This window comes from Heloderma suspectum, chromosome 5, assembly GCF_057233095.1.
Source record: "Heloderma suspectum isolate Gila_16-S chromosome 5, 16-S_ref, whole genome shotgun sequence".
Lineage (NCBI taxonomy): Eukaryota > Metazoa > Chordata > Lepidosauria > Squamata > Helodermatidae > Heloderma > Heloderma suspectum.
Window position 1 is genome coordinate 197185255 of NC_139462.1, and position 27663 is coordinate 197212917.

The 27663-nt window shown below is 42.9% G+C and overlaps 2 protein-coding genes across 13 annotated transcripts in view; one reads left to right on the forward strand and one right to left on the reverse strand.

Moving 5' to 3' along the window:
• Positions 1–26596, forward strand: RPP38 (ribonuclease P/MRP subunit p38). Of its 8 annotated transcripts, XR_014792408.1 has the most exons (6): positions 1–81; positions 5093–5166; positions 5532–6402; positions 8034–8183; positions 19185–19341; positions 24041–26596. XR_014792408.1 is itself a non-coding variant. In XM_084858977.1 (4 exons), exons 3-4 carry the CDS (start codon positions 5564–5566, stop codon positions 8254–8256), a joined length of 864 nt encoding a protein of 287 aa, XP_084715103.1. In that variant the 5' UTR covers positions 1–81; positions 5093–5166; positions 5532–5563; the 3' UTR covers positions 8257–8962. The 8 variants fall into 8 exon arrangements, 7 of the variants coding, with proteins under 7 accessions (XP_084715103.1, XP_084715106.1, XP_084715107.1 ...); XM_084858977.1 differs by lacking the exons at positions 8034–8183; positions 19185–19341; positions 24041–26596 and adding an exon at positions 8232–8962; XM_084858979.1 differs by lacking the exons at positions 1–81; positions 8034–8183; positions 19185–19341; positions 24041–26596 and adding exons at positions 162–1526; positions 8232–8962.
• The window catches only part of NMT2 (N-myristoyltransferase 2), a 45093-nt gene continuing 25463 nt past the window's right edge, over positions 8034–27663 (reverse strand). For 4 of the 5 annotated variants that reach the window (XM_084858974.1, XM_084858971.1, XM_084858972.1 and 1 more), the window contains exons 4-12: positions 26361–26479; positions 26006–26097; positions 25671–25787; positions 22263–22433; positions 18176–18284; positions 16129–16299; positions 12845–13012; positions 9709–9846; positions 8034–9453 (exon numbers count right to left, since the gene is read on the reverse strand). In XM_084858974.1, the coding sequence (XP_084715100.1) occupies positions 9433–9453; positions 9709–9846; positions 12845–13012; positions 16129–16299; positions 18176–18284; positions 22263–22433; positions 25671–25787; positions 26006–26097; positions 26361–26479 (1106 nt within the window). In that variant the 3' untranslated portion in view covers positions 8034–9432. The remainder of the gene's footprint in view (positions 9454–9708; positions 9847–12844; positions 13013–16128; positions 16300–18175; positions 18285–22262; positions 22434–25670; positions 25788–26005; positions 26098–26360; positions 26480–27663) is intronic. The other variant, XM_084858975.1, reaches the window with a different exon arrangement.

Here is a 27663-nt window from a genome sequence, read left to right on the forward strand (position 1 = left end):
GGGTAGGCTCGGCCTGCAACGGGGCCAGTCGAGCCTGGCGCTGGCCGGCCTCTCCTTCCGCTTCCCTCGCAGCCGAGCTCGGTGAGTAGGAAGGCGGCATGGGAGCGTCGTTTCCGCGTACGCCCTGGTGGGTTAGAGGCTGGCGCCGGAGCCGTCTCTGTGGGTGGAGCGAGAAACTGGACGCGGGGCAGTAGCTTGGCGGGGCAGGCTGCGGGAGTGCAGCACCCGGGTGAGTTTGGGAGCGGTGTATATAGAGCAGCTTCCCCCAGCCTGGCGCCCTCCAGATGTGTTGGGCTATAATCCCCAGCACCCCCAGCCCCGCTGGCTGGGGATGCTAGGTGTTGTAGTTCCGACACATCTGGAGGGCGCCAGGCTGGGGGAAGCGGAGTTAGAGAGCGCCGCTGCTGTTCGCTGTTTTGCCAAGCGAGGCAGCTTGGTGGGGCGGTACAGGGTGGCGACTGAGCGATTGCAGCGCAGTTCATACGCATCTTTCCGCCAAGGGAAGCCCCACTGAGTTCTGTGGGGCCTACCCCCTAGGGCGCGTGCATGGCATTGCGCTGAGAGTGCGGGGCCCCACCTGGAAGCAAGGCAGCAAACAGGGAAGGCTTCCACGGTGGTAGAACGGGCTGCAGCATTTTAAGCGGAGGGCCACACTTTTGAAGGCTCCTTAGCGTAATAACCGCCCTGCAAGGAGAAATCTGGCAGAGCAGAGAGCAGGCCGGTCTGCAACATTTCTCCTTGATATGCCCGGGTTGGGTTGGTTGTTTGGTGTGTTTTTTTAAAAAACATGAGGAAGCATTCAAAAATGGCATCCCCCATCTTTATTCTGAAATTGCCATATCCGCTTACCACACCTAGATTCTTCCACCTCATTCTGCTTGGTGTGTGGAACAGGTCTCTAGCCTGACTTGGAACCCAGCAGGATGGTGCCCCAATGCTGAGATGGTAGAATGCATTCTAGCCCTTCATGGGTGGGGATACGGTTTTTTTGAAGGGCTCTCCATGTAAGAAACTTTCCACGTGGCAGTGGGGAGAGGTTCTAACACAGCCTTCCCCAACCTGGTGCTTTCCAGATGTTTGGACTACAACTCCCATCAGTCCCAGCCAGCATCGCAAATGGTTATTGTGATGGGAGCTGTAGACCAAAATATCTGAAGGGCACTGGGTTGGGCAAAGCTGTTCTAGCATAGCCTTCTCCCTGCTGTGCTCACTTTCTCTTTTCAAGCAATTTTGTTACATGGGGGAGCATGCAAAAATGCAATTCATGCAACCTACAGCTGGAAGTAGTACAGGCTCCAGTCTTACCACCTTACCAAGACTCTACACCTGTTTGGGTACGCAAAAACCATGGTACCTCTTCACACAAGCAGGGATGGGCCACATACCCTAGTCTCCAACAGTGCGCAGATTACATAGGCCTCCCCGGGTGTTCGCATGTACCACCGAATGTCTGCAGAAGCAACGCCTGTGGTGTCCGGTGGATGATGGGAGTTGCAGTCCAACACATTTGGAGGGCACCATGTTGGGTAAGACTGCCTTCCAGCCTGTTGAAGGCCGGCTGATGGGCTGTGGAATTACAGCCTTAGCCTCTTTTAAAGAGCATGGGGTAAAATCACACTGGAAAGAGAATGGGGGCTTCCCCCAGACCTTTTGAGCCAGCCCAAGACATTTTGCTTTTTGAGGCAAAATGCATGATGGTGCATGCCCCCCCCCCCCTTTGTGTAGACACTGACTGGACTGGCATTTGAATATTACATCAACACAGGTGATGGAACAGTATCTTCCACCACACCTGTGGGGAGCGGGTTAGTTCAGGGGAGCGTAGGACAGGCTGTGTGGCACACACAACTTTCTCCTCCAACACACTGCCATCACTCCACACCCCATAGTGTCCGTTACTTCAGGCAGCCGCCTCACTCTGTCTATTGGTAGGGCCAGTCCTGCTTCTCATTACCGTTTTTGGGTTAGTTAGTGCTGCTGATAATTTGCGAAATGCGTAAATAGCCATGTGAGGTAAATTGGGATCACTTGAGTTTTACAGGTGGAAAACAGAGCCTGACAGGTGGTGACTTGACCAGGGATTCACAATAATTCCATGAGAGAGGTGGGACTTTGAACACCAGGAAAATACTGTTGCCATAACAACAATATCTAGGAGGCCTGGGTTCCAGCACTTCATCCATTTCTCAGTAATTCTCATTGAGGTCTGTATTACTATCCCACGACGGGATTGGATTTCTGCAAATAGAGGCCTTTCTAATTCTCTGCCTCCTATTTTATGGTTGTCAGGGGAAGTTTGAATTGGGACTTGCAGCTCACAGTTCATGCTGTTAGTTGTTATGCTACAACAGCATTGGACCCAGACCCTCAATGGCTCTAACTACATGATGGCATCCCTCTCATAGTATCTTTTCTTTAATGACCCAAGGTTTTATTTGCACATATGTTTCCATAGCAAATTTTAACTTGGGCATTTGCATTGCTTTAGAATAGTGGGGTTTGTTTGCCCGTCTTTCACACATACCTACACTCACTCACACATACACACAGAGTGGGGCAGTATCCAGTGCTACCCGTGCACCAGTGGTGTACCCAACCCACCACCGGCACAACCGGAACCTAGCGCTTCCTAAAGCAACCGGAAGTGAGCTGAAATGCACATTTCCAGTCTAGGGAGAATAATTAGGTTCTCCAAAACCTAGTAAGGGTATTTTAAACTGTTCAAGTCTTACTGAGATAAGAAATTATATTGACACGCACACACATTTCCCACTTGTTTTTCTTTTCATAAGAACGTAAGAGCCATGCTGGAGCAGACTAAGGGCCCATCTAGTCCAGCATTCAGTTCACACAGTGGCCAACCAACTGTAATCCTATACATGTAGGACTTTTTTCTGTCTAAACCACTCCTAGCATTCCTCAGCCAGCCATGTAGGACTATTTTCCGGTATAAACATGCATAGGATTGTGCCCTAAATTGTTGATATACGTGAACAGAATAGGTCAACGGAGCTTCCAGAAGGGAGCTCTACTGACCTGTCCTTTTCTGGAAACAAGTGTTTGAGTTGGTTTCCAGGGTTACTTTAGGAAACGCTAGCTTCCTGTTGCACCAGTGTGGGTCCCACTGGCATAACACAAACAGAGGGGCAGTGTAGGGTTTCTTATATTTGCCACTTCTCCACCTCAAGAGGTTGGTTACAAAAGTTCATACTGCCATAAAGTAATCTTTGGTGTGCTGTGTTCTCTAGACAAAGAGAACTCTTTTTTTTATGTTTATAGCATATGAACATCTGCTTTGAATAGGGAGATAAAAATGGCACAAGGTCTTTTCCAATTTTACCAGTCTATTCTAAAACATGTGGAGAGTTAAATGTGTGAACTCTTGTCCTGTAGGGGCACAACATGTATTTTCAGCAGTCATTTTTCATTTGCAAACCTAGAGCATGGCTGTCTGTCTTAGGATGGAAACCCCCTTTTCACAATCACTTGGTAGCAAACACAATTTGACTTCTTCACGATAAGTTGTACTGGTCGTGTTGAGGCACAGGTAGGAGTAAAGTATAAAAGTAGATTGTGACATAACATCTCAAGAATGTCAGGGGAGTTCAAAGAATGGACTTGACTGAAAAATGCACGTTGTGTGCAAACTCCAGGGTGGCCTTCTGCTGTTGTTTTCATTCTTTTCAATGGGGTTTTACAGAAACAAAAATTCTGGTGGACTGTATCATGTGTGCAGCCAATTTCATGTAGAAATTGACTCCAGTTCAGTAACAGTTGTGTATATTCAAATGTCATTTGAGATACGTAGTCCGATAAGGATATCCCATCAAGATGTTCCTGCTCTTTAACATTTAAGATCCAAATGTTCCTTCAGACAGTATTGACTTTTGCTTCTAGATTTTCATTGTTCAAGTTTACTATACCTTCTGATATATATTTTCAGTATCAAATGAAATACCTTTATACCCTGCCCCAAAATTTGCAAACTGACTTTTTGTAGTGTCATGTGTATAATTCTTAAAACAAGCAGCAATCCTGCGTGTCTTTTCCCTAAATGTTAATGAACACTTTGTTGCTTTGTAGAATGATAGGGTTGGAAGGGGATATGAGTCCAACCCCCTGCTCAGTGCAGGAGTCCAGTTTAAAGCATCCCTGACAGATGGCTGTCCAGTCTTTGCTTAAATACTTCCAGTGACAGGGAACCCACCACCTCCCTAGGCAATCGGTTCCATTGTCTTGACTGCTGTGACCACTAGGATGTTTTTCCTATGTACAACCAAAATCTGTCATTCTATAACTTAAGCCCCTTATTTTGTTTCCTACAGCGTTGGGTGGTAGAGAACAGGTTGTGGCCCTCTTCTGTATGATAACCCCTTTAGGTACTTGAGAAGTGCTATTATATCCCCCCTCCCTGTTTTTTCTTCTGAAAGCTGAACATAACCACTTCCTTCAATCTTTCCTTGTAGGACTTAGTTTCTGGTCCCTGATCATCTTTGTTGTCCTTCTCTGAACTTGTTCCAATTTACCTGAATCCTTCTTAAAAGTGTAATGTCTAGAACTGGACACAGTATTTGAGATGAGGTCTGACCAGCACAGAGTGGAACTATTACTTCTTGTAATTTAGAGAGCAATCCTATGGCCACTAGACACTGTCTAGAGGGCCATTTGTGGGAACCGAGCTGGAGGCAGCGCTCCAACCGTGGTTGCCAGGCACTGCATGCCCTGCCCCCTCCCTCTCGTAGGTGGCACAGTTCTTGCCAGTCTCTGTAGTCGGAAACGGGGTGTGGAGGGGGGGAAAGGGGCGGTCCTGGGGGGGGGAGGAAATTGCAGAAGCCGCTTACGCAGCTTCCCATGGGCCTCCCCCCCAACCGCTCTGAAGTGCCCCAGCTAGACAGCCAAAATCAGCCATCTAGCCACAAAAGCAGGGCGGCCAGAGCACAGAGGAGAGGATCCCTTCTGTGCTTCATCCATCCTGCATAAGATACTTAGTAGCCTCCAACTTTGGAGGCTATCAACTATCCCAATAGGATTGCACCCTTAGAAAGTATACTTCTATTGATGCAATCTAAAACTGCATTTGCCTTTTTTACAGCCACATCACACTGCTGACTCACATTCAGCTTGTGATCAACTACAACTCGAAGACCTTTTTCACACGTACTATTGGTAAGCCAAATACTCCGTTTTATATCTGTGCATGTTTCTTAAATGAAGAACTTTGCATTTCTGTTAAACTGCATTGTTATTTTTTGCCCAGTTTTCTTACTGATCAATATCATTTTGAATTTTATTTCCGTCTTCTAAGGTATTAGCTATCCCACCCAATGTAAATTTGATAAGCGTTAGAAGTTAAACATTGTACAAGTTACTGTAACAAGACGTTAATGGTACTGACATGGCATATTAGCAGAAGGCATCAAGAAGCAAGATGTGTGTATTGGGAACCGGGCATGGGGTATAACTTGTACATGTCTAGACATTGTACGTTTCTCGCATTGTTCACAATACTTGCTCTTGCTTTTAATTTACAGCTTAAGGGTCAAAGCATAACAGGAGCATCAAGATGTCCATTCAGGAAGGGAAGGGATCAGCCCGTAAATCAAAGCAAATGATGGTCAAGACATCTTTGAATAATCCGTATGCTTTCCAGTGGCATACCCTGGATGGAGCAGATACGCACTTCATATTGGAGGCCTTGGAAGAAGTTATGAAACAGATTGGGTTTAAGAAGATAGAGCTTCGGAGGAGGAAGAAACCCTCCTCGGGAGAAAAGCGAGAGAAAGAACCATGCCATGGCCAGATCAGCGAACCTCAAGCCCAGAGTGGAACAGAGGATGCTAAAGCACACGGGTGGACCGACTTGCAAATCAGGAACCAGCTTGCTATTGGGATCAATGAAGTAACTAGAGCTTTGGAAAAAAATGAACTACTGCTTGTACTTGTGTGCAAATCTGCCAAACCAGCCATGCTAACGTCTCACCTTATTCCACTCAGTGCAAGTCGGGCCATCCCAGCTGCCCAAGTTCCACGCCTCAGCGAAAGCCTAGCACCAGTTCTTGGGTTAACATCGGTCCTAGCACTGGGACTTAAAAGGAATGCTGATGCCTTTGCAGAAGTAGCCAAAGTGATTATTCCACGAATACCTAGTTTGGATGTGCCATGGATTCATCGTGGAACTGAACAAACCCTGGCAAGTGAAGATACTGATCTAATGGACGTGCCAGCAGTTGAGCTCGCAAAGTCAAATCCAGAGGAGCACTCCCCTTGTCACAAACGGAAAAGAATAGATAACTGCAAACTTGCCTCTACTAATACAGCTTTGCAGGCACTCAAGGTTAAAAGAATAGTTCCCAATCCAAACAAGAAAAGGAAGCTTCCCAGAACTAAAAAACGTATTTCAAAGTAAATATATTGGTTTGCACCCTACATTCTATATATCCCTTGGTTTTTAAAAATTTCTCAGTAAAAACTATGTAATATTAAATATTGATTGGGCTCACTGATTGATTCAGAGTTTACAAAATGATTAAGAACTGTGTTGCAATATTCAAGCTAATGCCTTGGTACTGTATTTTGGGCCAGATGTAATTTTAGAAGGAATGTAGTAGTGCTTCGAACAAAGGTATTTTAGACAAAACATAATATTCAACAAAATAGTAGGAAAGCGATACGTTTATTCAAACATCCACCTGTGCTGATAGACTCAATAGCTGGTCATCTGTTAAATGCTGGAATTGCAAACATCTGCAAATTTGGAAGTGTTTTCCCTTTTAATATTTTTCTCTATTGGACACTTGCGGTTGTGGTCAAATAATGCATGCAGAACTGAGCCTAGGTGCATTTAGTTTTTAATATAGAAATGCTTTCTTTAGCATGTCAGTCCAAATACCTGCAGGAAAGAAAGCATTTGAAATCGAGAATTTTGGTTGCACATCATTTCATTGCAGATCCTGTGATGCATATTTCCTAAGTGGAGGTTACAGCTCTATCACATTCAAATTAACAACATGCTACTGAATCTAAGTACTAAAATTGCTAATTTGGAGATAAAATGGTAGTGCAACTTAAATAGCTGTCAGAGTAAAGTTGCTTCAGAAAGCTGCTGTAATATAAATATGGAAAATAGCAAGCTGTAGGGAGAGTTAGGCAATAACGACAAGAACTGAATAAATTACAAGCCATTACATTGCTAAACAATGGTTTAGCACTATGTGGACAAGCCTCTTGTCAATCCAAGTGAAGTGCTGGGCTTGTGTGTTTGTTGCTCCTCCATTGTGGGCTTGGAGGAGGAATAAATCAGCCTTTATTTTTACTTTGTTGCTTGTTATTTGCAAACCAGGAATCATGGTTTAAAACCAACTCTAGGCAGTTGCTAAACAAGTCAACTATAAACTGTTTGGTTAGCTGGCTTGTTTGATAACTTAAGAGTTCATTTTAAGCCACAATTTTTGGTTCACACATAGCAACAAGCCAGGAATTGGGGAAACAGAAAATAAACCCTACAAAAGTTTTCCTCCTGGCAACACGGTGTGTGTGTGGGTGTGAGAGAAAGCGTTCAAGATTGAGGCTTCACTTGGGTTGCACAGAGCACTCAACTAGGATTTAGCAGTTCTGTACAAACTCAGCCATTTAGTCAGGTGAAAAGTGATCTCTATCTGCTATCCGAGCTTAGTGCTTAGAGCAGTTTGTATTTAAAAGGTTATGAAAGGCCAAGTCATCACTTGTGTACACCAGCTATACTTTGTGTTTGACCTTTCTACAATGGACAAAGTACGAACACTGTTGTAAAAAAAGTGGCTGTAACTAACTATTGGGTTATAACAATCAGCAAGTTCTCTAATATCCAGATTGCTTCCAGTTATCTAGTGAGGAAGATCGTAGGTCTGAGTCCTTCCTCACTGTTATCTCTCCTCACAAATTTCAGATGTTTAATGCATTGTAACAATGTTTTCTCCAGTAAGCTTGCACTTGGTGAAAGTCTTGTAAACTTTTCAGGTCACTGCTAAACATGTGAATCTTTTTTCCCCCTTAAGTAATTGAACCAACAGGATATGTTAAGTTGAAATCTAGAGAAGAAAGGACACCTTCACAGGAACCATTCAACCTGTTCAAACCTGCTGAGAAATCAGTTTGGGCCAACTCACCCTAGCATGGAAGGATCCCATGAGTCTAACTTATTTCAAGTAAGCAATGTCTACAAACAGCCTTTGCTCTTTTGTGTTTTTTTTTAGGTTGGTTACTATTGTCAGAGGATAGGTAATTGTTACAAAGTGTGGAATGCATATACAAGGCTTCAGCATATTTTAAACTCAGCTGATCAGTAAGACTGGGATGGGGATGGAGGAGGACACAGTGTTTTCAAGGTATGTACATTTGCTTTCTTGCTCAAGGGACAATGCAACCGCTTTGCTCCAAAATTGAGGGTCATACTATTACTACTAGCAACAATTTTACTTATTTACACAAACATACTTTCACGTTAAAATTATGGACTTTTTTTTTTAAAGCAAGTAGACAAAAGGAATATGTGCAATTTTGCAAAAGTCTTGAACACATTCATTCTTAACACATCTTGATAACAGTACTAAAATTCTTAGTTTTATGTACAGACTGCTCTTAACTTTCCACCAAAAAGGTAAAGGGTTTTCCTTTCTCAGAGTAGTTAGATGAATAATATAATTCAGGCAATATATACACACCTGCACTAAACAGTGCAATACTATTGAGTCAAGTCAGTGATCTACTGAAGATCAAAGTACAAATTGTATTTTTATTGATTTGGCAGCATTGCTTATGGAGAAACAAATGCACTAGTCAAACCAGCACATTTCTGTACCACTCCACAGTTACAAAAGACATCCAAGATTTCCATGTTTCCTAACAAACAGTCATACTCCCAAGACTTTTCTTCTTTCCAGTGATGACATCCATGTGATGGAAATAAGCAGAAATACTCAAAATTGGCTCCTTCATTTTGTTACATTGATAAACGTACACTACCACTTAATAAATAGAAATGCAGCAGTTCAGTCACATTAACAGTAAATAATTTGTACTCTATTCCACCATTGCCATTTAGTTGTTGTACAAAACCCCCCAGTCTTTTATGCAGGGCAGGGGAAGGAAGGGGAGGGAGAAAAGAACCCCTTTCATCAAGATGCGAGCTAAGCGTTGAAAATTAAACAAATGTGCTTTATTTCTTTTCATCGGCAAACAGTAAAAAGTTCATGAGCTTTTTCCGTTCAGAGGTGAAGGTGTGGAGGGCTGGTCACGCATGGATTTCTTCACTCCCCCCCTGCATGCCCCAAGGTTCAATAGATTTAAGTTCATCAGGCATTGTGCTTTTACTCCTCTTGAATTGTACTGATCCAAGAGCTTCCATCAGCCCAGATGATTACTTCGAAGAACTATAAATACAAGTGTCCTTTCTCCTTATTGTAATACAAGACCAACCTAGAAAGATGACAACACATACACATTAGTGTAGACAGGGCTAAGAAAGAAAGGGAAGTGTGGATATCTGAATGCTTCAGGCCTTGCTTCCCATAGAGGGGGTGTATCAGTACACATTTTACAGGGTAACACAATTAGGAAGCAAAATTACAGAGCATCTGGATAATTTAGATTACTATGGACCCAGACTTCCTCAACCTGGTACCCTCCAGATGTGTAGGACTACATAAAAAGTTTCTCTTGTAAGTGCATTACCTTTTCAGAATCCATGCCAGGACACCTCCAGTTATACAAGTAATACTGCAAGTTGCCATCTCCAATACCAAATTTCAGTTTTTCCAGGAATGTTTTGTTTTCCATCAAGTCTAGTGCATTGAACACATCAAACCCTTTCTGGCAATATAAAGAAATTAAACATTGACTTTCTAATAGGGTTTACATCGAGGTATACAAACACATGTTCTTCTTAGGAGGAAGATCCTGCTGTTTGATAAGCATTCTGCACAGTATGGTCTTGTAGGCCCCTTCCCACCCTATGATTCTGCCTATGATTCTATAAGGACCCAAATGATTCTATTCCTGCTCACGTGCATCTCAAAATGTACAGAACCTTCAAGTGGTGGGTAAGCAGAATTATACCCAAACGTGCCTCGAGTGAATGTACTTACTACATGCAACATTGAATGGTCTGTCCTTAAAGAATTCAATATGCATGATCCTTACTACTCATCAGGAGGTAAGGGAACAGTATCCCACTTACACTTGAAAAATACAAGTTTTGATTTTATGCTGCTTAGACCTGTAGTTAGTGCAAGATAAACCAAACCTGGACAACAATACTGAGTCATAATATCAGTATAAACCCATTAAGCATGCAGAAAATGCCAACCCACTGTTAATGAAAATAGCCATTACACTCACAACACTACAATTTAAATGGTAGGATGTATAAAATAGAAGGTGCCTGTCTAGAGATAGACCAAGGGTCTTAAGTATTACAGTTGAGTATACCTTAATTTTAACTAAAATTACATCTGTACTAGTGACAAGTGTAGTAGAAATTGGTACGTTTTTCATTTATAGCCTGCTTGTCTAAAACTTTAGACTTGTCTAAAATTTCTTTGCACACCAGAAGTGGTGTGCAAAGAGCAAGAAATTAAAGTGTGTATAATTAAAACAAATTACACATGCTCAGCTAGGTAGAAATCAGTGGAATGGGGGGGGCAAATTGGGAGGCAATAATGCACAGTAAGTAACAGTATTCAGGAATTTGTATTTTATCAAATTTGTATCATGGTGTTCCTCCAACTAACTCAGGGCAATGTAAACAAGACTATCCCCATTCTGTTATTTATTAACAATATTTATATACTGCTTCTCATTTAAGCTGAGAGCATCCAACACTTGTTCCACCACACCGAATCATTGTCTACTTCCATTTTTTTCTTGGCTCCTGATTCTTCTGTAGAAGTTCTATCAAATGTTTTGATAATAACACAACTCCAAATCCTGGCATTCCAGGACATTTCCTGGATATTTCTTTACATGCCTTTTTTTTTTTTTTTGAGTGCATGAAATTTGGAGTACAACTGTCATTTAAATTTTCTGCCATGCCTGTGAGGCAGAGATCATGTTACGAGAGACTAGTTACTTGCCAGCAAGCATCGTGGCTGATTGGAGATTTAAATCTTGGTCTTCTGCACAAGCCCAACACTGCATGCATTCTACTGCACTGCACTATTTTCCATATAAACGCTACATTTCACTGTTGTCTCATGAGTTCAAGAACCACCACTGTATCTGCTTCAGTGGTATCTTACTTCAACTGTGAAGTACAGAATTACGGAAGAGAAGGCTATCCCTGGCTACTAGTCCTGATAGCTGTATGCTACCTCCAGTATCAGAGGCAGTATGCCTATGTAAGCCACTTGCTAGGGAACATGGGCAGGAGGGTGCTATTGCACTCATGCCCTGCATGTGGGTTTCCCAAAGGCAACTGGTTGGCCACTGTGTGAACAGAATGCTGGACTAGATGGACCCTTGATCTGATCCAGCATGGTTCTTCTTATGTTCTAATGTTCCTAACTAACATTTCTCTTTGCCTGGCCCTACATAACTGCCCTTCCATGCTTTACAACTGCTTCCGTATTCCTGATATGTTACTACTACAACAACAACATTTTGCCAACCCTGATTTTAAAAAACCTGAGCATATGCAGTTTTGCATTTTAAACTTACTTAAATAATAGCACCATCATGACTACAGGAATAAAATGGAGTTGGCTTCTGCTGCCTTGGTGTTCATTTGGGCCCCCCTGGGCTGCAGGGTCTTAGCCTTTGGTCCCAAAGTCCAGCCCTCACTGCACCATCGTTGTACTTCCATGTTGTAACATTCCATGACATTTTGCTCCTAGTGCAACTCATCTTAGGCACCACTATGCTTTTGAAGTTCATGGCATTGGGCTATTAGTTTGTGGCACTGGGCTATTACATATTTTAAACAGGGAATAGATATTTATCAGGTTATTTATTTAGGACCCCAGTTAGGCAAGATATAGTGTGCTAAAGCCCAATTCCTACCCTGCAAATTGCTCTATTAGCAAATCCTATTTAAAGAACCAAATCACAAATGTCTTCCACTTACAAGTTGACAAAGATGAGGGCAGGTGTGTGTATGCATGCGCCACCCAATAGCCGAACCTCTCTGGGCAGTTCACAAAAATTAAAACCAAAAAGCAGACAGTAAAACAATATAAAATATAAAAACATTAAGACCACAATATAACAATACAACCAGAATAAAACCTAGCAGCAATGCAGAGATTTAAAAGGTTGGCCCAGGGGTGTTGCTGACTCCTAATTTAGAAGCAGGAAAGTAGATTTAGCTATCTGGTTTCAAAAACACAAGCCTAGTGCACAGTATTTTATGATAATGGCATTTAAAATGCTGAAAACACTGTTAGAAAACAAAAAGATTCCCAGTTAGCGTTTAGTACAACACAGCAGCTAACATCCATTGATAACTTTAGTGCTGCCACTGTATTATAAAAATTCAACACAAGATAATTTTTTTTAGCTTATATCTCATTCAAACCTAGCAATGAGCCGCCTTTATTTTATGTTAGGTTTGGACATCCCAGACTATACAGTTGGTTAAAATGGGACATGAAAGCCACATTTTCATATTGTCTTTCGACTTCTTACCACAACAGAAGCACAGTTGCAAAACTTTGATTTAAACTTTAGAGCTCCTGAGTGCAAACCTAAGCTCTCCGGGGGCTTCAATGCAAACACAGAGCTCTGGACACTGCCCTATTCTCCTCCTTCAGTGTCAAGAGGTGTGTGGCACCTACACATAGTGAATGAGAACAAGAATGATGGAGCTACTTACCAGCTTTGCTATAATGAGTGCATCATTCATTAGATCCAAGAGTGGCGTCTCTGTATGAACGTTGTAGAAGGAATAGGCGGCTTTGAGGCTTTTATGAACAGGATGGTGCATGACGGTGGAAGGTAACGTATAGAAACTCAGAAAGTCAGTTAAAATACCATTTGAACTCTAGGGAAGAAAAATAAATCTGCAGTGAGGAATCAAAACAAAAAGGCAGTATAGCACATTATGGTTTCTTAACTAACTCAGGTGGCTGGGCAAACTTGCAGGCCAAGGAAGAACTACCCCAGCTGAGATGTATTTGATTTGCTGCATCTACTGCTAGCTAATAAAGCTCTGTTAATCTTGTTTCAAAACAAGCAATGACATGTTGATCATGATCTGTAATACCCATTTTCTAGGTCAGAGCGGGCAACCCTCGGCCTAATTTCAAAAGCCCTTGCGAGCTATCAGTTCAGATCTCCAGCAAGAGCGATCTGTCTCTCCTAGGACAGCCCACTGGGCAAGGCGGAAGAAGGAGAGCGAGAAAGAAGTGGGGGTGGAATGAGAGGAACGGGGAGGGCCCTGCTCACTTCAGTATGAACAGATACTGATTACAACAGATTACAGAGTGACTGTGGCCCTTGGCAGAAAAAGGGGTTCCACTGCAGCGGGAGCAATTATGGTTTTATCATGGTTTCATTTACACGGATGGTTTCATTTTTATCCCATCTTTCTTCCATGGGGTTCAAGGCAGTGTACATGGTCCCCCAGCCATTTTTATTCTCACAGCGTAGGTTAGGTTGACAGGTAGTAGCTGGCGAAAAGGTCACACGCTGAGCTTCATAGCTGAGTGGGGATTTGACTAGGTCTCCCCATTCCTAGTCCAACACACTCTAACCCAACCTGGCGCTATCCAGATGTGTTGGACTGCATGGCTGGCTGGGAATGATGGGAGTTGCAGTCCAACCCATCTGGAGAACACCAGGTTGGGGATGGCTGCTCAAACCACGATGCCGCACTGACTTGCTTCGTTCTGCAGTGCTGAAGTGGACAGCTTGCAACTGAAAAAAAGGGAAAGGGCAGCACCCTGCACAGCAAAGCTATCCCCACTGCAGCAAGGCCCCTGCTCACTCTCAGCCCTGGCAATCTAGTTTAGATGACATATTGTGCAGAACCAAGAGCTTCCAATTCTAAGAGCAGGAAGTGAATTGTGGTTGTTACAGGACAATGAGGGACAAGTTAAAATAAGACATTTTGGTACAGACATAGTTTTACTACAAGGGAGAGATGTTATGTTCAAACCCAGCCATAGTAACGTTCTACTATGCACAAGCAGAAGTGAATCTCGGGCTTGCACACTCCCTGCACACATGGTCCCCAGCCATGAGGAGGAGATGGGAAGCACCTGCTTTTGCTTTTAAACTTTAGTGGGGTTCCTTATTATGTCCCAGGAAATAGTCAGAAGGCATTTGAAACAGCCACCTTGCTGAAGCTAAGCAGATTTGGGTCTGGTCAGTGCTTGGAGGGGAGATCACCTGGGAACCACATGAAGCCACCTTGAGTTCCATGATGGAAGAAAGGTGAGATAAAAATGTAATAATAAAATAAAAAAATACATCTGAACTTGGGGATCTCTGGTTACCCTATAGTTCAGCCAACCTAAGCTGGTGCCTTCCAGATGTTTTGGACTTCAACACCTATCAGCCCTGCCAGCATGGCCAATGGTCAGGAATGCTGGGAGTTGTGGTCCAAAACCCCTGGAGGGTACCAGGCTGGGAAAGGCTGCTTTAACAAGCCAGGATTGTAAGTCACAATTTAATCCTAGCTTGTCTGAACAAACCATAGTTTAACCACAGTTCCCCCAAGTTTGGTTATAACAAGGAACTCTTGTTTATTTTAAAAGCAGAAGTAGATGTTTCCAATCTTCTTATGACATGTTGGAGAAGAAGGGAGCCTGAGGCCACGTGCTGTTTGTGCACATAATGCTAAGCCATAACTTAACGCTGCATCTGAAAAGGGCCATTGGCAGTGTTCTGGGAGGGAGTTTATTTATAAAAACATTTTTATACTGCTTTTCATCCCTAATAAGGCCCCCCTGAGCAATTACAAAACAAAACATTAAACAAAAATTAAAAGCAAGACCTTAAAAACAAAAGAGTTAAAACCGTCAATCATACATTAAAAACCATTACAAGCCAAGTAGAATAAGAATGTTTTCACTGTCTGCCTAAATGTCATCAGGAATGAAGCTAGTGTCACCCTCTTTTGGGAGGGAATTCCAGAATAGGTGCTGCCACAGGAAAAGCTCTGTCTCTCATTCCCACCAACTGAGCCTCTTTTTTGGTGGGACACACAGGCCCGGTTCACGTGTATCAGCTAGCTATGGGCTAAACAACCCATATTTTGCCGTGGCTTTACCAGAACGAGCAAGCTGCTTCCTGCGCCCTCACCACTTCTGCTTTCTTTCCGGATCGCAAAACAACATTCTGGGTTGTTGAGGGAGAAACAACCACGGTTTGTTGTTGGGTGAAAACTCTGGGTTGTTTCTCCCTCAACAACCCAGAGTGCTGGGTTTGCACATCATGACGACAACCCAGGAATGCCCTGTTCCTGGGTTGTTTTGCCACCTGGAAAAAAAGCAGAAGTGGTGAGCGCACAGGAGGCAGTGTGCTTGCTTGCTCCAGTGCGGCCATGGCTAACTATTCGTTGTTTAACCCATAGGTAGTCGTTACGTGCAAAGTGAGTCATAGCAGAGCCTTCTGGGATTGATGTCAAGGTAGGGACAGTTCATATGGGAGGAGGCAGTCTTTTAGATATTTTGGCCTTAAGCCAGGATTTATTTTAAACCAGGGTGAAGAACTTCCAGCTCAGGGACCAAATCTGGCTTGCCTGAGGTCCCAATCCATCCTTCTGGTGTTTCCCAGAAGGCCACGGCCCCCCCACTCCCCCCCCCAATCTGACAGTTTCCTAGCTTTTGTGCAGTCCCCCCGCCCCATTCTAAATGGTTCAAATGCCTCTCCTAAGGCAGTAAGAGCTTTAAGCTAAAATATGATGGTATTTTTGGCCTCAGATCCACCCACCACTCGAATGTGGTCCCTGAGAGCTTCTCTGAAATGGAATTTGGCCCTCAGGCTGAAAGAAGTTCAACGCTCATCTGGAATGTTTTAATCCTGTCTTTCAGCACAAAGTCCTCACAACATGGCTTACGATAAGCAATTGAAAAACATGCAATGCAATGAAATTAAGACATAAAGGGCAGCAATATGGAAAGGGAGGGGGGATGACAACAAAATCTCTCTAACCTCTACAACAAAAGTGTCAATAATATGATCCTGAGGCAGGAACCAGTGTGCCACTTCGTCTTCGTCCATAACAGGAGCAAGATAAAACTGCTTCAAGTAATTGTTAATTAATTCTTGCACCGCTTTAATATCTTTTTGTTCCATAGGTCTCAAACCTGATGTTTTTGTGGCCTTGTGAAAGGGAAAGATATCAGAAAATTAAAGAACAGCTTAATACACTAAAGAGGTTTTAAAAAGTGCAAGGGCATTCCGGGATGGGCAAAAATGGCTTCTGTACTCTAGAACAGCCGCCGCCAACCTGGCGCCCTCCAGATGTTTTGGACTTCAACTCCCATCAGCCCCTGCCAGCATGACCAATGGTCAGGAATGCTGCGAGTTGTAGTGCAAAATATCTGGTGGGCACCAGATTGAAGATGGCTGCTCTGGACAGTGTGTCGCCTAGGAGAGGGGAACCAAATCTCCCAGGAGGCACATTCTTGCTGTTAGTGGTGGTGGCAGATGCTGCTGCTCAGGGCTGACACCGGTAGGCCCTGCTGGTAGGCCCTGTTGAGGTGCTGCAGCTTCCTAATAGTCCTGGTCCCTGATGCTGGGCCTGGCCAGGTTTTCCAGTGTTGCATGAGACAAAGCTCAAATGCTGTATAAACAGACCCAACCTTATGAAGCAGCCTACAAACTCTGGAGCCATTTCCATCACAGAGAAATGGGGTCTCGTATGCCAAGGTACCCCAATTCCTCCTGCACCTTTTATCCATGTTCCTTTACTAATCATCCAGAGCTTAACACAGAGATGGGGAATGTGTGGCCCTCCAGATGTTGGAGTGCAACCAGTGGTATAGTGGAGTCAGGACTTGCAGGGATGCAGCACCATGTTTTTTTATTAGCAGGGATGCTGATGTCATCTCCCTGTCCCCTCCTGTTCCCTCCGTTTAGCAGCAATCCACCATCTCCCCGTCCCCTCCTCAGAATTCCTTTTCCCCTCTGAGCTTAGCAGCAATCCACACAGTAATGGGGTGGGGGAATGAATTTGCCCAGCAGCCATATATTGTTCTCTGTTGCAATGCAAAATATTTTGGGTTGATCTTGAATGAGCAATTAAGACCCATTAGTTTTACAAAAGACCTGCTCCTTGCAGGTGAAAACTCCTAAGAAATGGTTTGCTGATAGGCATCAATACAGCTCCTTGGGGGCACAGCTAAGGGGACTGCCATGATGGACCCCTGAACTTCAAAATTTCCCACTACACCACTGAGTGCAACTCCTATCATCCCTCACTACTGGCTATGCTATGCTGGCTAGGGCTGATGGCAGTTGCAAACCAACAACATCTGGAAGGCCACACGTTCCTCCACTCTGGCTTATCACTATCTCCTTCTCTCCATCTTAACAAACATGTTTCAGTTAGTTTCTCTCCTTGATATCCACAGTGGACCCTCTATGCAGCTTGTCTCTTCTTTTGGCCATGCTCTGTTGTTTGGGGTCATCAGTATGGTAGCAAATGTTTAAAGCCAACCAACTCAAGTAAGAGAAAATGCGGAAGGCAAAAGTAACACATAGATAGTTTCACACAAAGAAAAACAGCAAGTACATTGTGTGCGGGGAAGGCGGGGGGAGTTGTTTTTGTTTTTAAAGAGCTTGACCATATCACACTTCTCAGCATCAGAACTTATCATTAAAACCAAGACCTTTTCCTTCAGCACTACTGGGAAATCTTTAATATGCATCCATCCCCAAGGTTTCAGAGTAGAAAAACTCATATTTTTATTATATATATATATATATATATATATTCCCCAAGCAAACTGAGGCAGCATTAAAAAAAATCTTGTTCCTGCTGCCCCAAGATAACTTGTCCACACATGCCACCAATACCTTCGAAGTTCATTCTACCAGCTTTTGAAAACTTATTCCCAATAAGTATTACTGTTTCTACTTCCCTTGAACAGAACTGCCTCCCCAAAATGGAAAGCTTGCCTTGTCAGTGAATGACAGAAGGCTATTTTGGGCCACACTGTGACAGTGAGGGTCCTCTGATAGATACATTGCTTACATCAGGAAGTCTGTAAAGCTTCATCGTTCTCTGCAAAGTCATATTTCTACTCAAATGAGAAAATTTCACCTCTACCAGTTTTCTGGGATTCAACGATCGATGCCAATACCTGGAAATAAAAATGTTTTTAAAAATTAAAACATTAATCTCACTCAATACCAGTTTCTAAATAAGCACTGCCTCCGCTTGCTCTTAAAGAAAGGCAAATTAATTCTTAAATTATACAACTGAAGGCAAAATATTGCCCTGCTGCTTGGAGAGGACCCAGGCAGCCACTGAACAGAGCTTTTATATGTAGAAGACAAGTCTCATTTTGCTCTTTATGTAGAAACACATTCCAAAAAGCACCCGTAAAACTTCAAGCACTAGCAGCTACCACTATAAGCACAAGCCATGAGCAATCTGGGCCAGACAGCCCTACTCAAGTGGATGGGAGCCGAACAGAAGCAAAGGTGGATTATATCCCATGGCTCCTATATTTCAGATGCAGGCCTGATGGCGTATATCAGCCTTCCCTAACCTGGTGCCTTTCAGATGTGTTGGATTACAACTCCCATCATTCCCAACCAGCTCCAACACATCTGGAGGGCACTAGGTTGGGGACAGCTGGTGTATACATTCCCACATGCCCACTTCAAAACAGTATTTCTCAGTGTAATCCTATACCTGTCTACTCAGAAGTAAGTCCTTTACTTCCAACGCAATCTTCATTTCCGCCTTATTTAGAGAAACCAGGTAACATAACACTAGAGCAAGTTTTTTTTTTTTCCTTTTCAAAATTCAGGCCATGTGCTGTTTTTCCTGATACCACCCTCGCCGTCTTGAAAGATTTCTGCTGATGCCCTTGCCTTTCAGTATACACTGCAAAGACCTTGGAAAGTTTCAGCATGTTCCAGCCAAAGTGTAAAGGAGCGGTTTCTTTTCTTTTTGCATCTGGCAGTTACATTTTTGCATTATTATCATCTGTATTTAGTTTTATGAGTGGACGTTTTTCTTTTATTTTTGGAAGCTACTTTGGACCCATCTTTGATGGAGAGAAGCAGGATATAAATAATGAAAACAATGAAAAGCCTACTTTGTCGCCAAAGAAGATTCTGAATGCTGCTGCCCAAAAAATAATCATGCTCGTTATTTTGTCAGCTGGCACCTTGCAACCCTGGCCCCAGGTAAGATTCTATTCTATCTGAAATGTTACTGAGAACAGCTTAACACTAAATATTTAGACTACAAAGTAGATGCTGATATAGTGCTATCCAGTGGTGTAGTGGAGGCACTGGTCAGAGGGATGCAATGCCAGCACTTCTTTATTAGCGGGGGTGCTGATATCATCTGCCACCCCCCACCCCCAGAATCCCTTTAGCTTAGCTACAATTCTCACAATAGCTGGGAGGAAATGAATACATTGCTCCCTGTTCTAATGCAAAGTATGTTCGGGTGTCTTAGTCCTGAATGGGCAATTAAGGGCATCTCTACACCAGCCTAAAATCCTGCATTTAAAAGGTGGCTTTCTGCTTCCTTTTTAAAGGCAGATGATTCCCTTTACACCTGCTTGCGCTTCCTTTCCCCCCTCCCCTTCCCCGCCCCTTCTCCCCCCCCATCTGAGTCTTCCATTATCTTTCATTGATCTCGCTCCTCTTCCTGCCACTTTTTAACTCTTTTGATGGAAGAAACTGAAATGTAGCACCACAACAACAACGGGGTAATTTGATAGCTCATTATCTGCGATCCATTTAAAAAACGGAACAAAGGACATTTAGTGCAGGAGATGCCTGGGGTGATCACTGGGTCATGTAAAGATGTCATGTAACGTGATCACTGGGTCATGTAAAGATTGCTTCCGTGATGGAGCAATCTCAATCGCAGGATAAAAGCCCGGTGTGAAGGAGCCCTAAGACTCAATAGCTTTACAAAAGTCCTGCTCCCCCCCTAGAGATGAAAACTGCTAGAACTAGTTTGCTGATATGGATCAACACAGCTACCTGAATGTTTGGATTCTCACTGGGGGTGTGGCTATGGGGATGGTCACGATGAGTGCCTGCACTTCAAAATTTACCACTACACTTCTGGTGGTATCGAATTATGCTCTTCATCTATTGATTCTAGTACTTTTTTTTTACTGAAGGCAAGGACTGAGGCATCGTAAGATAGCTGCTCAGCAAATTTATTTAAGCAATATACAAACTATCGACAGACAAACTAATGCAAAATTGAGAGTACAGTGCATTCTACATAGAGCACACATAATTACTTTGGACTAGCATATTGGCAGTCTTTTTTCTCCACAAGAGGCAATGGCTGTTGCAACACTGCCATCACGTGGCGAGTCACCCATAACTGGTTTTTCTTAGGAAACATGGGGAGAAAAAAGGAATGCATGTAACAGTGTATACTAGGGCTGCACTGAATGTTTGCAAAGTGAACATTCGGGCACAAAAGGGTTTTCTCACCTCCCGCTCCCCCACACCTACCCTTTTCATATATTATTTCTATGCCTGTTCACTGCCTCACCACAGTTTTCCCTTTTAATCACATTGTCACGTTCCTCTTGGCAATATGATTCCAGCCAATCGAGGATCATGTAGCCAAAGCTGACAACCCATGCCATGTAGCCAATCCAATTTTTGGCTATATAAGAAAGCCACAGAGCCAATAGAAAGTGAGAAGAATGCCTTTTGTGAACAAGCAAGCCAGAAAGAGCATCCCACTCAGAAAACAGAACAGTGAGAGCGCTATTGCTACATTGAAACTTTGTGCGTTGTTTAACTTGTAATACAGTAAGGACATGAAAGGATTTTAATAAATGCCTGATGACTTAAAGATGGGACTGAATATTAACAGGAGGAAAGAAGTCTTTTCCCATGAGCAGCATCATATGTCTATTAACTGTGCCTGGTATGGAGAGCGTGGGTTTTTTAAAAAAAATTACATCCCTCCTTTTGGGCCTAGGATTCACAAGGCAGTTGACATAACCAATGTTGAAACAACACATAAAGTAAACCTAGTATTAATAAACAATAAAAATTAACTCCCAAACCTGCCACAACAACTTCGGAGTAGAATACTTCAACACAAATAGCTGCTAAAACCTCTCTCACATAAAACTGCCTGAACTTGGCTATAAAAAGCCAACAAAGCTCTTGGTACTTTACAAGGAAATGAAGTGAAGAGTAGGGAGATAGGAAACACAGCTTCCACGTTTTTGTACTCCTGGTAGAACACGTGACAGGGAAGTTCAGACATCTTCTCCCACGGTAAGATATGCAAATGACTTTAATGTCCATAGGTTACACATTGCCAACAACGGCAGAAATGCCCACTTCCCCCTTCACACGTCTCAGTAAAAATGTGACAAACCCATGTTTTATTTCCCCTGATTCTTCATAATATACAAAGCCTTCCTCCGACTTAAACTCACAGTGTTTAAGCTGGAAACTTAAACTATAACAGGAGTAGGCAACCTTTTTGGGCCAAGGGGGCACTGGCAATTTGAAAAGCTGTCCTGGGTTCCACCACAAAATGGCTTCCATGGGAGGTGTGGCAAAAGATAAGTAACCTATCCAGAAGATGAGTACCATGCAGAGGTGAGGTCGGAGCCCTAACACACTAAACACCTTGAACCCACAATTTTCAGAAAATATTTTTTGAGTTTTTTGAGGAATATAATAAATGAATGAAAGTAGGAGGTGTAGGTACCTTGGCGGGCACCAAGAAAGGTGTCCAGGGCCTTTCCCATGGGCACCACATTACCTACCACTGAACTATAACATTCATTTTGTAGACTAAGGTCATGATCCTATGCATGTTTAGACAGCAAAATGCTAGCTGGGGTACCTTGGGAGCTGTAGGCCTTTTCTCTGTCTAAACATGCATAGGATTGCACCCTAAATATATAAAAACAAACAATGGGTTGGATTCAATCATGGTTAGAGGAGACCAATTGAAATCAATGGGACAAGTCATGACTAGTTTAAGTTCCATTTATTCCAGCGAGTCTACTCTAAGCATGACTAAGTTTGGATCAAACCCAGTGACACCCACAAGCCTTCAGAAAGCAATAGGTATCTCAGAAAAAAACCCCTTTGCTTACCTGCAAGTTGCAACAGGTTTGGGAAGTACCACTCCTGCAGTGTAAACTGCCTGAAATATCCCTTCCAAGTTTACTCTCCTGGTTATTTCACGAATCAGGACAGGTGCTACTCGCTTAGATCTCAGTTTTTTATGGACACACAGAAAATTAATTTCTACCATTTTCTTCTCACTGGGAATAAAAAGTTATAAGCCACTACTTAATTTTGTTTTAAATTCCACCCAAATGTTCTATTATATATTGTCTGCCTATAGTGTAGAAATAGAATACGAATTCTTCTAATATGACTCGGCTTGACTTAAGAGTCTGTGACAATACATAAATGAGAAGGGCAGAGATGAAACGTGCAAGTTGTTATATTGGCTATGACCCAGGCACCATGAGATAGCTGCTCAGGGGTGGGCAGAAAGTAGAAGTCCAGATGTTTTGGACTTCTAACTCCCAGTTTTCCTGGCCATTGGCCATGCTGGCAGGGGCTTCAGGGAGTAGAAAGCCAAAATATCTGGAGATCTATCTTCTGCTCACCCCTTGCTCTATGTAATGGAGTGCTTGAATTCTGGGGTAGGAAAAGGTAGGGGTCTCTTAATTAAATCCTCAAGCCCCACCCTGGCTCCTCCCAATTTTATCCCAATCACACACCCCATAGGCTTCCAAAAATAGTTGCTAAGGGGGCCATCACAAAAGTCCCCCTGTAATTGAAGCACTGATGTAAAAGACAAAAGTGGAATTGCAGGTGTAGGAAATGCAGGCTGTTTTCGTAATCAGCTTCCACATATCCTTCTGCAAGTTCCTTTTCATGCATCACACTGGAAGCACAATGCACTTGCGTGTCCTCTTTGTTCAACTGTTGCAATTCATGAAACCGCCACATCTTTTAAAACAATGCTGAACTCAACACCTAATCATTTAGCCAAAGAAAAGCTTGGCAATTTCAGCCAAGGTAGTATTCCAATGGATTGCTGCCCTTTCTTATTCTGGAAGTAATGTGCTCTTTGCAGATCATATACCACCATAGAATATTAAGCATGCATGGCCCTGTTTTTAATCCTGCATGCCTCCAGCTGTATAAGCAAAAGATATTTTGAAATCATATCTGGCACACTCTCCTTGGAACTCTCTTTTGCAGGGAGGTTCATTTGGATAATTCCCTTGCAAAGTTTTTGCATGGCCAGGCAAGACCTTCCCTTTTTAGGAAGGCCTTTGGATTGTGAGCTTCTGGGCCGCCAAAGTATACTGTGTCTTCTGACCTTCTGAAACATGTTTAAGGAGTTTTGTATTTCAGAGCTTCTTGTTCGTTTTAGATATTATTATGCAGGTTGTTTCTTTATTGTGCACATTTTTACACGGGGGAGGGGCTTGCAAGCTACTGCAGGATCCCTTGTGGGTGCTGCACTGCAGGTGAAACTGTTAAAAAAGCAAATAAAATATATTCACCAAATTATATTTCTCCTATCTGTGGAGAATTTGGACTGCAGCCATTACTTGGGTCTTTCCCATGTTTAAGAAATGCTCTCACTGAAATTAATGAGAGTTGCAGCAAATGAGCTTAACAGGTGCTCCTCACACTGTCCAGCTGTTTCGCGCTCCAAAGTAGCAAAACTTCTAAGTTAAAAGGTCTCCACATTTTAGTCTGGCCATGGTGGGATTAATAATTGTGTTCCAAACATTATAGGCCACCAGCTCAATTGGTGCCCCTGGCAAATGTAGTAATTATCTGGAATTTCTGCTCCGTGGAGTGCCACACTGATTCTTCTTCCTTAAAAATCTTTGCCACACAGAACATGGCAACAGCTCCTTCTCTGCAAGTCAGTGATCACCAGTCACAGTTGTAGGAACACTTTCAATACCATTGGCTTGATCAGGATAAGAAGCTGGGATTATACTGCTTCAAGACTGAAGTGGGATGGCAGGACTAAGTGGAGGAAGGAGAACGTACGTATGTGCGCGCGCGCGCGCGCGTACAACAAGGCTGCATATTGTTGCCCTGCTTATTTAACTTATACGCAGAGTACATCATGAGAAACGCCGGGTTGGATGAATCACAGGTCGGAATTAAGATTGCCGGGAGAATTATCAACAACCTCAGATACGGAGACAATACCACCCTAATGGCAGAAAGCGAAGAGGATCTAAAGAGCCTCTTGTTGAGGGTGAAAGTGGAGAGTGCAAAAGCTGGTTTGAAACTCAACATTACAAAAACTCAGATCATGGCATCTGGCCCCATCACTTCCTGGCATATAGAAGGGGAAGAAATGGAAGCAGTGACAGATTTTATTTTCTTGGGCTCCAGGATCACCGCAGACGGTGACTGTAGCCATGAAATTAAAAGACGCTTGCTCCTTGGGAGGAAAGCTATGGCAAACCTAGACAGCAAAGTAAGAAGCAGAGACATCACCTTGCCGACAAAGGTCTGCATAATCAAAGCTATGGTTTTCCCAGTAGCAACGTATGGCTGTGAGAGCTGGACTATAAGGAAGGCTGAGCGCCGAAGAATTGATGCTTTCGAACTGTGGTGCTGGAGAAGACTCTTACGAGTCTCCTGGACTGCAAGGAGGTCAAATCAGTCCATCCTAAAGGAAATCAATCCTGAGTGCTCATTGGAAAGACAGATACTGAAGCTGAAGCTCAAATATTTTGGCCACCTAATGCGAAGAGAAAACTCCCTGGAAAAGTCCCTGATGCTGGGAAAGATTGAAGGCAAAAGGAGAAGGGGACAGCAGAGGATGAGATGGCTAGATAGCATCACCGATGCAATTAATATGAACTTGAGCACACTCCGGGAGAGAGCGGAGGACAGGAAGGCCTGGCGTGCTATGGTCCATGGGGTCACGAAGAGTCGGACACGACTTAATGACTGAACAACATAAAGCTGGATACAGGATACTTTCTCTTTCTCTGCCTCTCCAGTGTCTTGATGAACATCTTGGTTATAATTCCATCTATGCACAAAACAGAGCAATGTCTGATACTTTTGAGAAGTAAGAAGTTGCCGAAGAGGGCACGATTTATTGCGGACATTCCCAATAAACACTAAAACTGCAGTCCTTCACTGGGAATTCAGCTGGTGTAACTGTGCATAGGATTTCAGCCTCAGAATATATTTACATTTTTTTCCAGCATGCCCCCAAAGATTTCCCTTCAATTCCTTACAAAAAGTTACCAATGAGTTTTATTTTCATTTTTTAAAATTCCGTAATTATTATGTTTTTACTGAATTGTCATGTATTGTTTTATTGTTTTAATCCATTTTGATTATGCCTATAAGCTGCTGTGAGTGCCAGTTTTGGGTAGAAAGGTGGGGTACAAATCAAATCAGTCAATAAATAGGTCTCACAATCCTCCAACAATGAAAGATTGCAAACAAAATTTGTTTTTAAAAATATAACATCAAAAGAGATCAGGGCTTACCTCTCATAAATCCGAATGTGTGCAGGAATGGCGCTTATGAACCCTACCAATTTTCTGTTGGATGATACTCTGACTCCGCAATGCCATTGCGGAAGCCAGCCTGGAGGTCGCAGGGCCCTGGAACCAGTACAAGAAGGAGAGGAAAATTAAGAGATAGTGTGTTATTATTTCTAAAGTTTTGTAAGCACTGTAGAAACATTAAAAAACATCGTATCTGCTCTCAGTCTAGACATGACACCAAAGGGAAAAAGGGGAAGGGAAGGAAACAGGAAAGCAAGAAAATTCAGGTACTAATTCTTCATAGGTTACTACTTGAGATGGAATTTGTTACTCACCACAAGAGAAATTCTGGCGAATAGTCAAATCTAAACATGTTATCATCATCTTCTACATAGTTTTCATTTAGCAGCATGTACAACTCCTTTAGCTGAAAAAATATTCAGGGGAAAACGATTAAGGAAAGTGTACTAACTCGAATTCTTCATTAGTCTCCCCATTCCAGCAGTTCTGGTGCACATGTGGGATGATCCATTATTCATATACATTTCCTTGTGAGTAGGAGTGCCTCATTTATTTCAACACCCGAGAAACAACTCTGTGTGCCCAAGAACTATACACATACAGCAGGGCCCAACATTGAAATGAGGTGTTCCCTGCTTGCGTTTAAAGAACTACACCAGTTCTACTTACAACTTCAGCATTGCTCAGATCCAAAGTGTCCCATGTAAAACCCTGTGGTAATGAATATGGCTCTAGACGGATGTTGTCCTTATCTGGTTCAATTGCACCATGAGATGTTATAACTTCACCTAGTACAAAAAGAAGCCAAAATTACATTATATGTGGGTTAGGGATATTTTTGAAAAGAAGCCAAAATTACATTATATGTGGGTTAGGTATATTTTTGAAAATAAATCATTTCTTCTAATTTGTGTGTGCGTGTGTGTGGGGTGGGTGGGTGGGTGGGTGGATTCACTGAACAAATATGAAGCGAAAATGTTAGATGTCATGCTACAGTAAACTTTAGGTTGCTTACATTATTTCCCCTTTTTCTGATTGCTCCAGCAAGTCAATTTTATCATGATTATTACTGGATACTGTACTATATTCTCATTGTTGCTTCTCATTTTACAGTTCAAATGTCTATAAGGTCTCTTTTTCTTTGCCATTTCAACACATATCCAATTGTGTTTAGGGAACCAAGCAAGGGAGAAGGTTAAAGAGTGGAAAAACATGCACAAAAAAGGGAGAAGTGAGGCAGGAGTGATTGGGAGGAGTAAAGCCAGTACTGATGACCAAGAGCCAATCGACACTAGTGTTTTATCCTGCTACCGTAATATCTGGGTCACTCACACAGCACCCCCTTGTCCAGATGCTATTCTTTCCTCAATATTCTCTTTTATTACTTTTATTACCAACTACTTTTATGACTTCCCCCCCGTGATTGCAGTTTCTATGCACTATCATGTCATGTGTGTTCCAATCCAGCATTATTATAATTCTTATTGGTGGGAGTGGCTTTAAAGTTGTAGAACTTGTTTTGCAACCCTGCTTGGACAGACAGACAGACAGACAGACAGACAGAGCCTGCCTGTGAACAGGGCGATGGCTGCTGCATCTCTTTCAAGGTGCCGCAGAGGGGCGCGATGAAAAAAGAAGGGGGCGGGGAATAAAAGGACAATACAAATAAGTACAATCCCTTCGCCCATTGGGATTAGGGTCTGCAAAGGGTTACTTTCTAAAATAAGAGGTTCTGGGTCGCTAAGAAGCAAACTGCCTGTTATGAGCTGACCTGAGCTGTGAGGAGCGGGGTGATTTGAGGGTAGGCAATCAGAAAGGGTGGTTTGGGGAGGTTATTTTTTACTGTATATCTACACAGCTGCAAATTACCACACAATGTATTTTTAAACCTACATTCCTGCACAGCTGCAAAGGTGCGCATGTAGTTAGGAGACAAATGCAATCTGAAATAGCAGCATGACCTCCCACTTCT

Coding starts and splice junctions, on each gene's coding strand:
- RPP38 (XM_084858977.1), top strand. CDS start 5,564: ATGTCCATTCAGGAAGGGAAGGGATCAGCCCGTAAATCAAAGCAAATG. Junction 6,403..8,231: donor ACTAAAAAACGTATTTCAAA/GTAAATATATTG, acceptor GTTTTTTTTTAG/GTTGGTTACTATTGTCAGAG.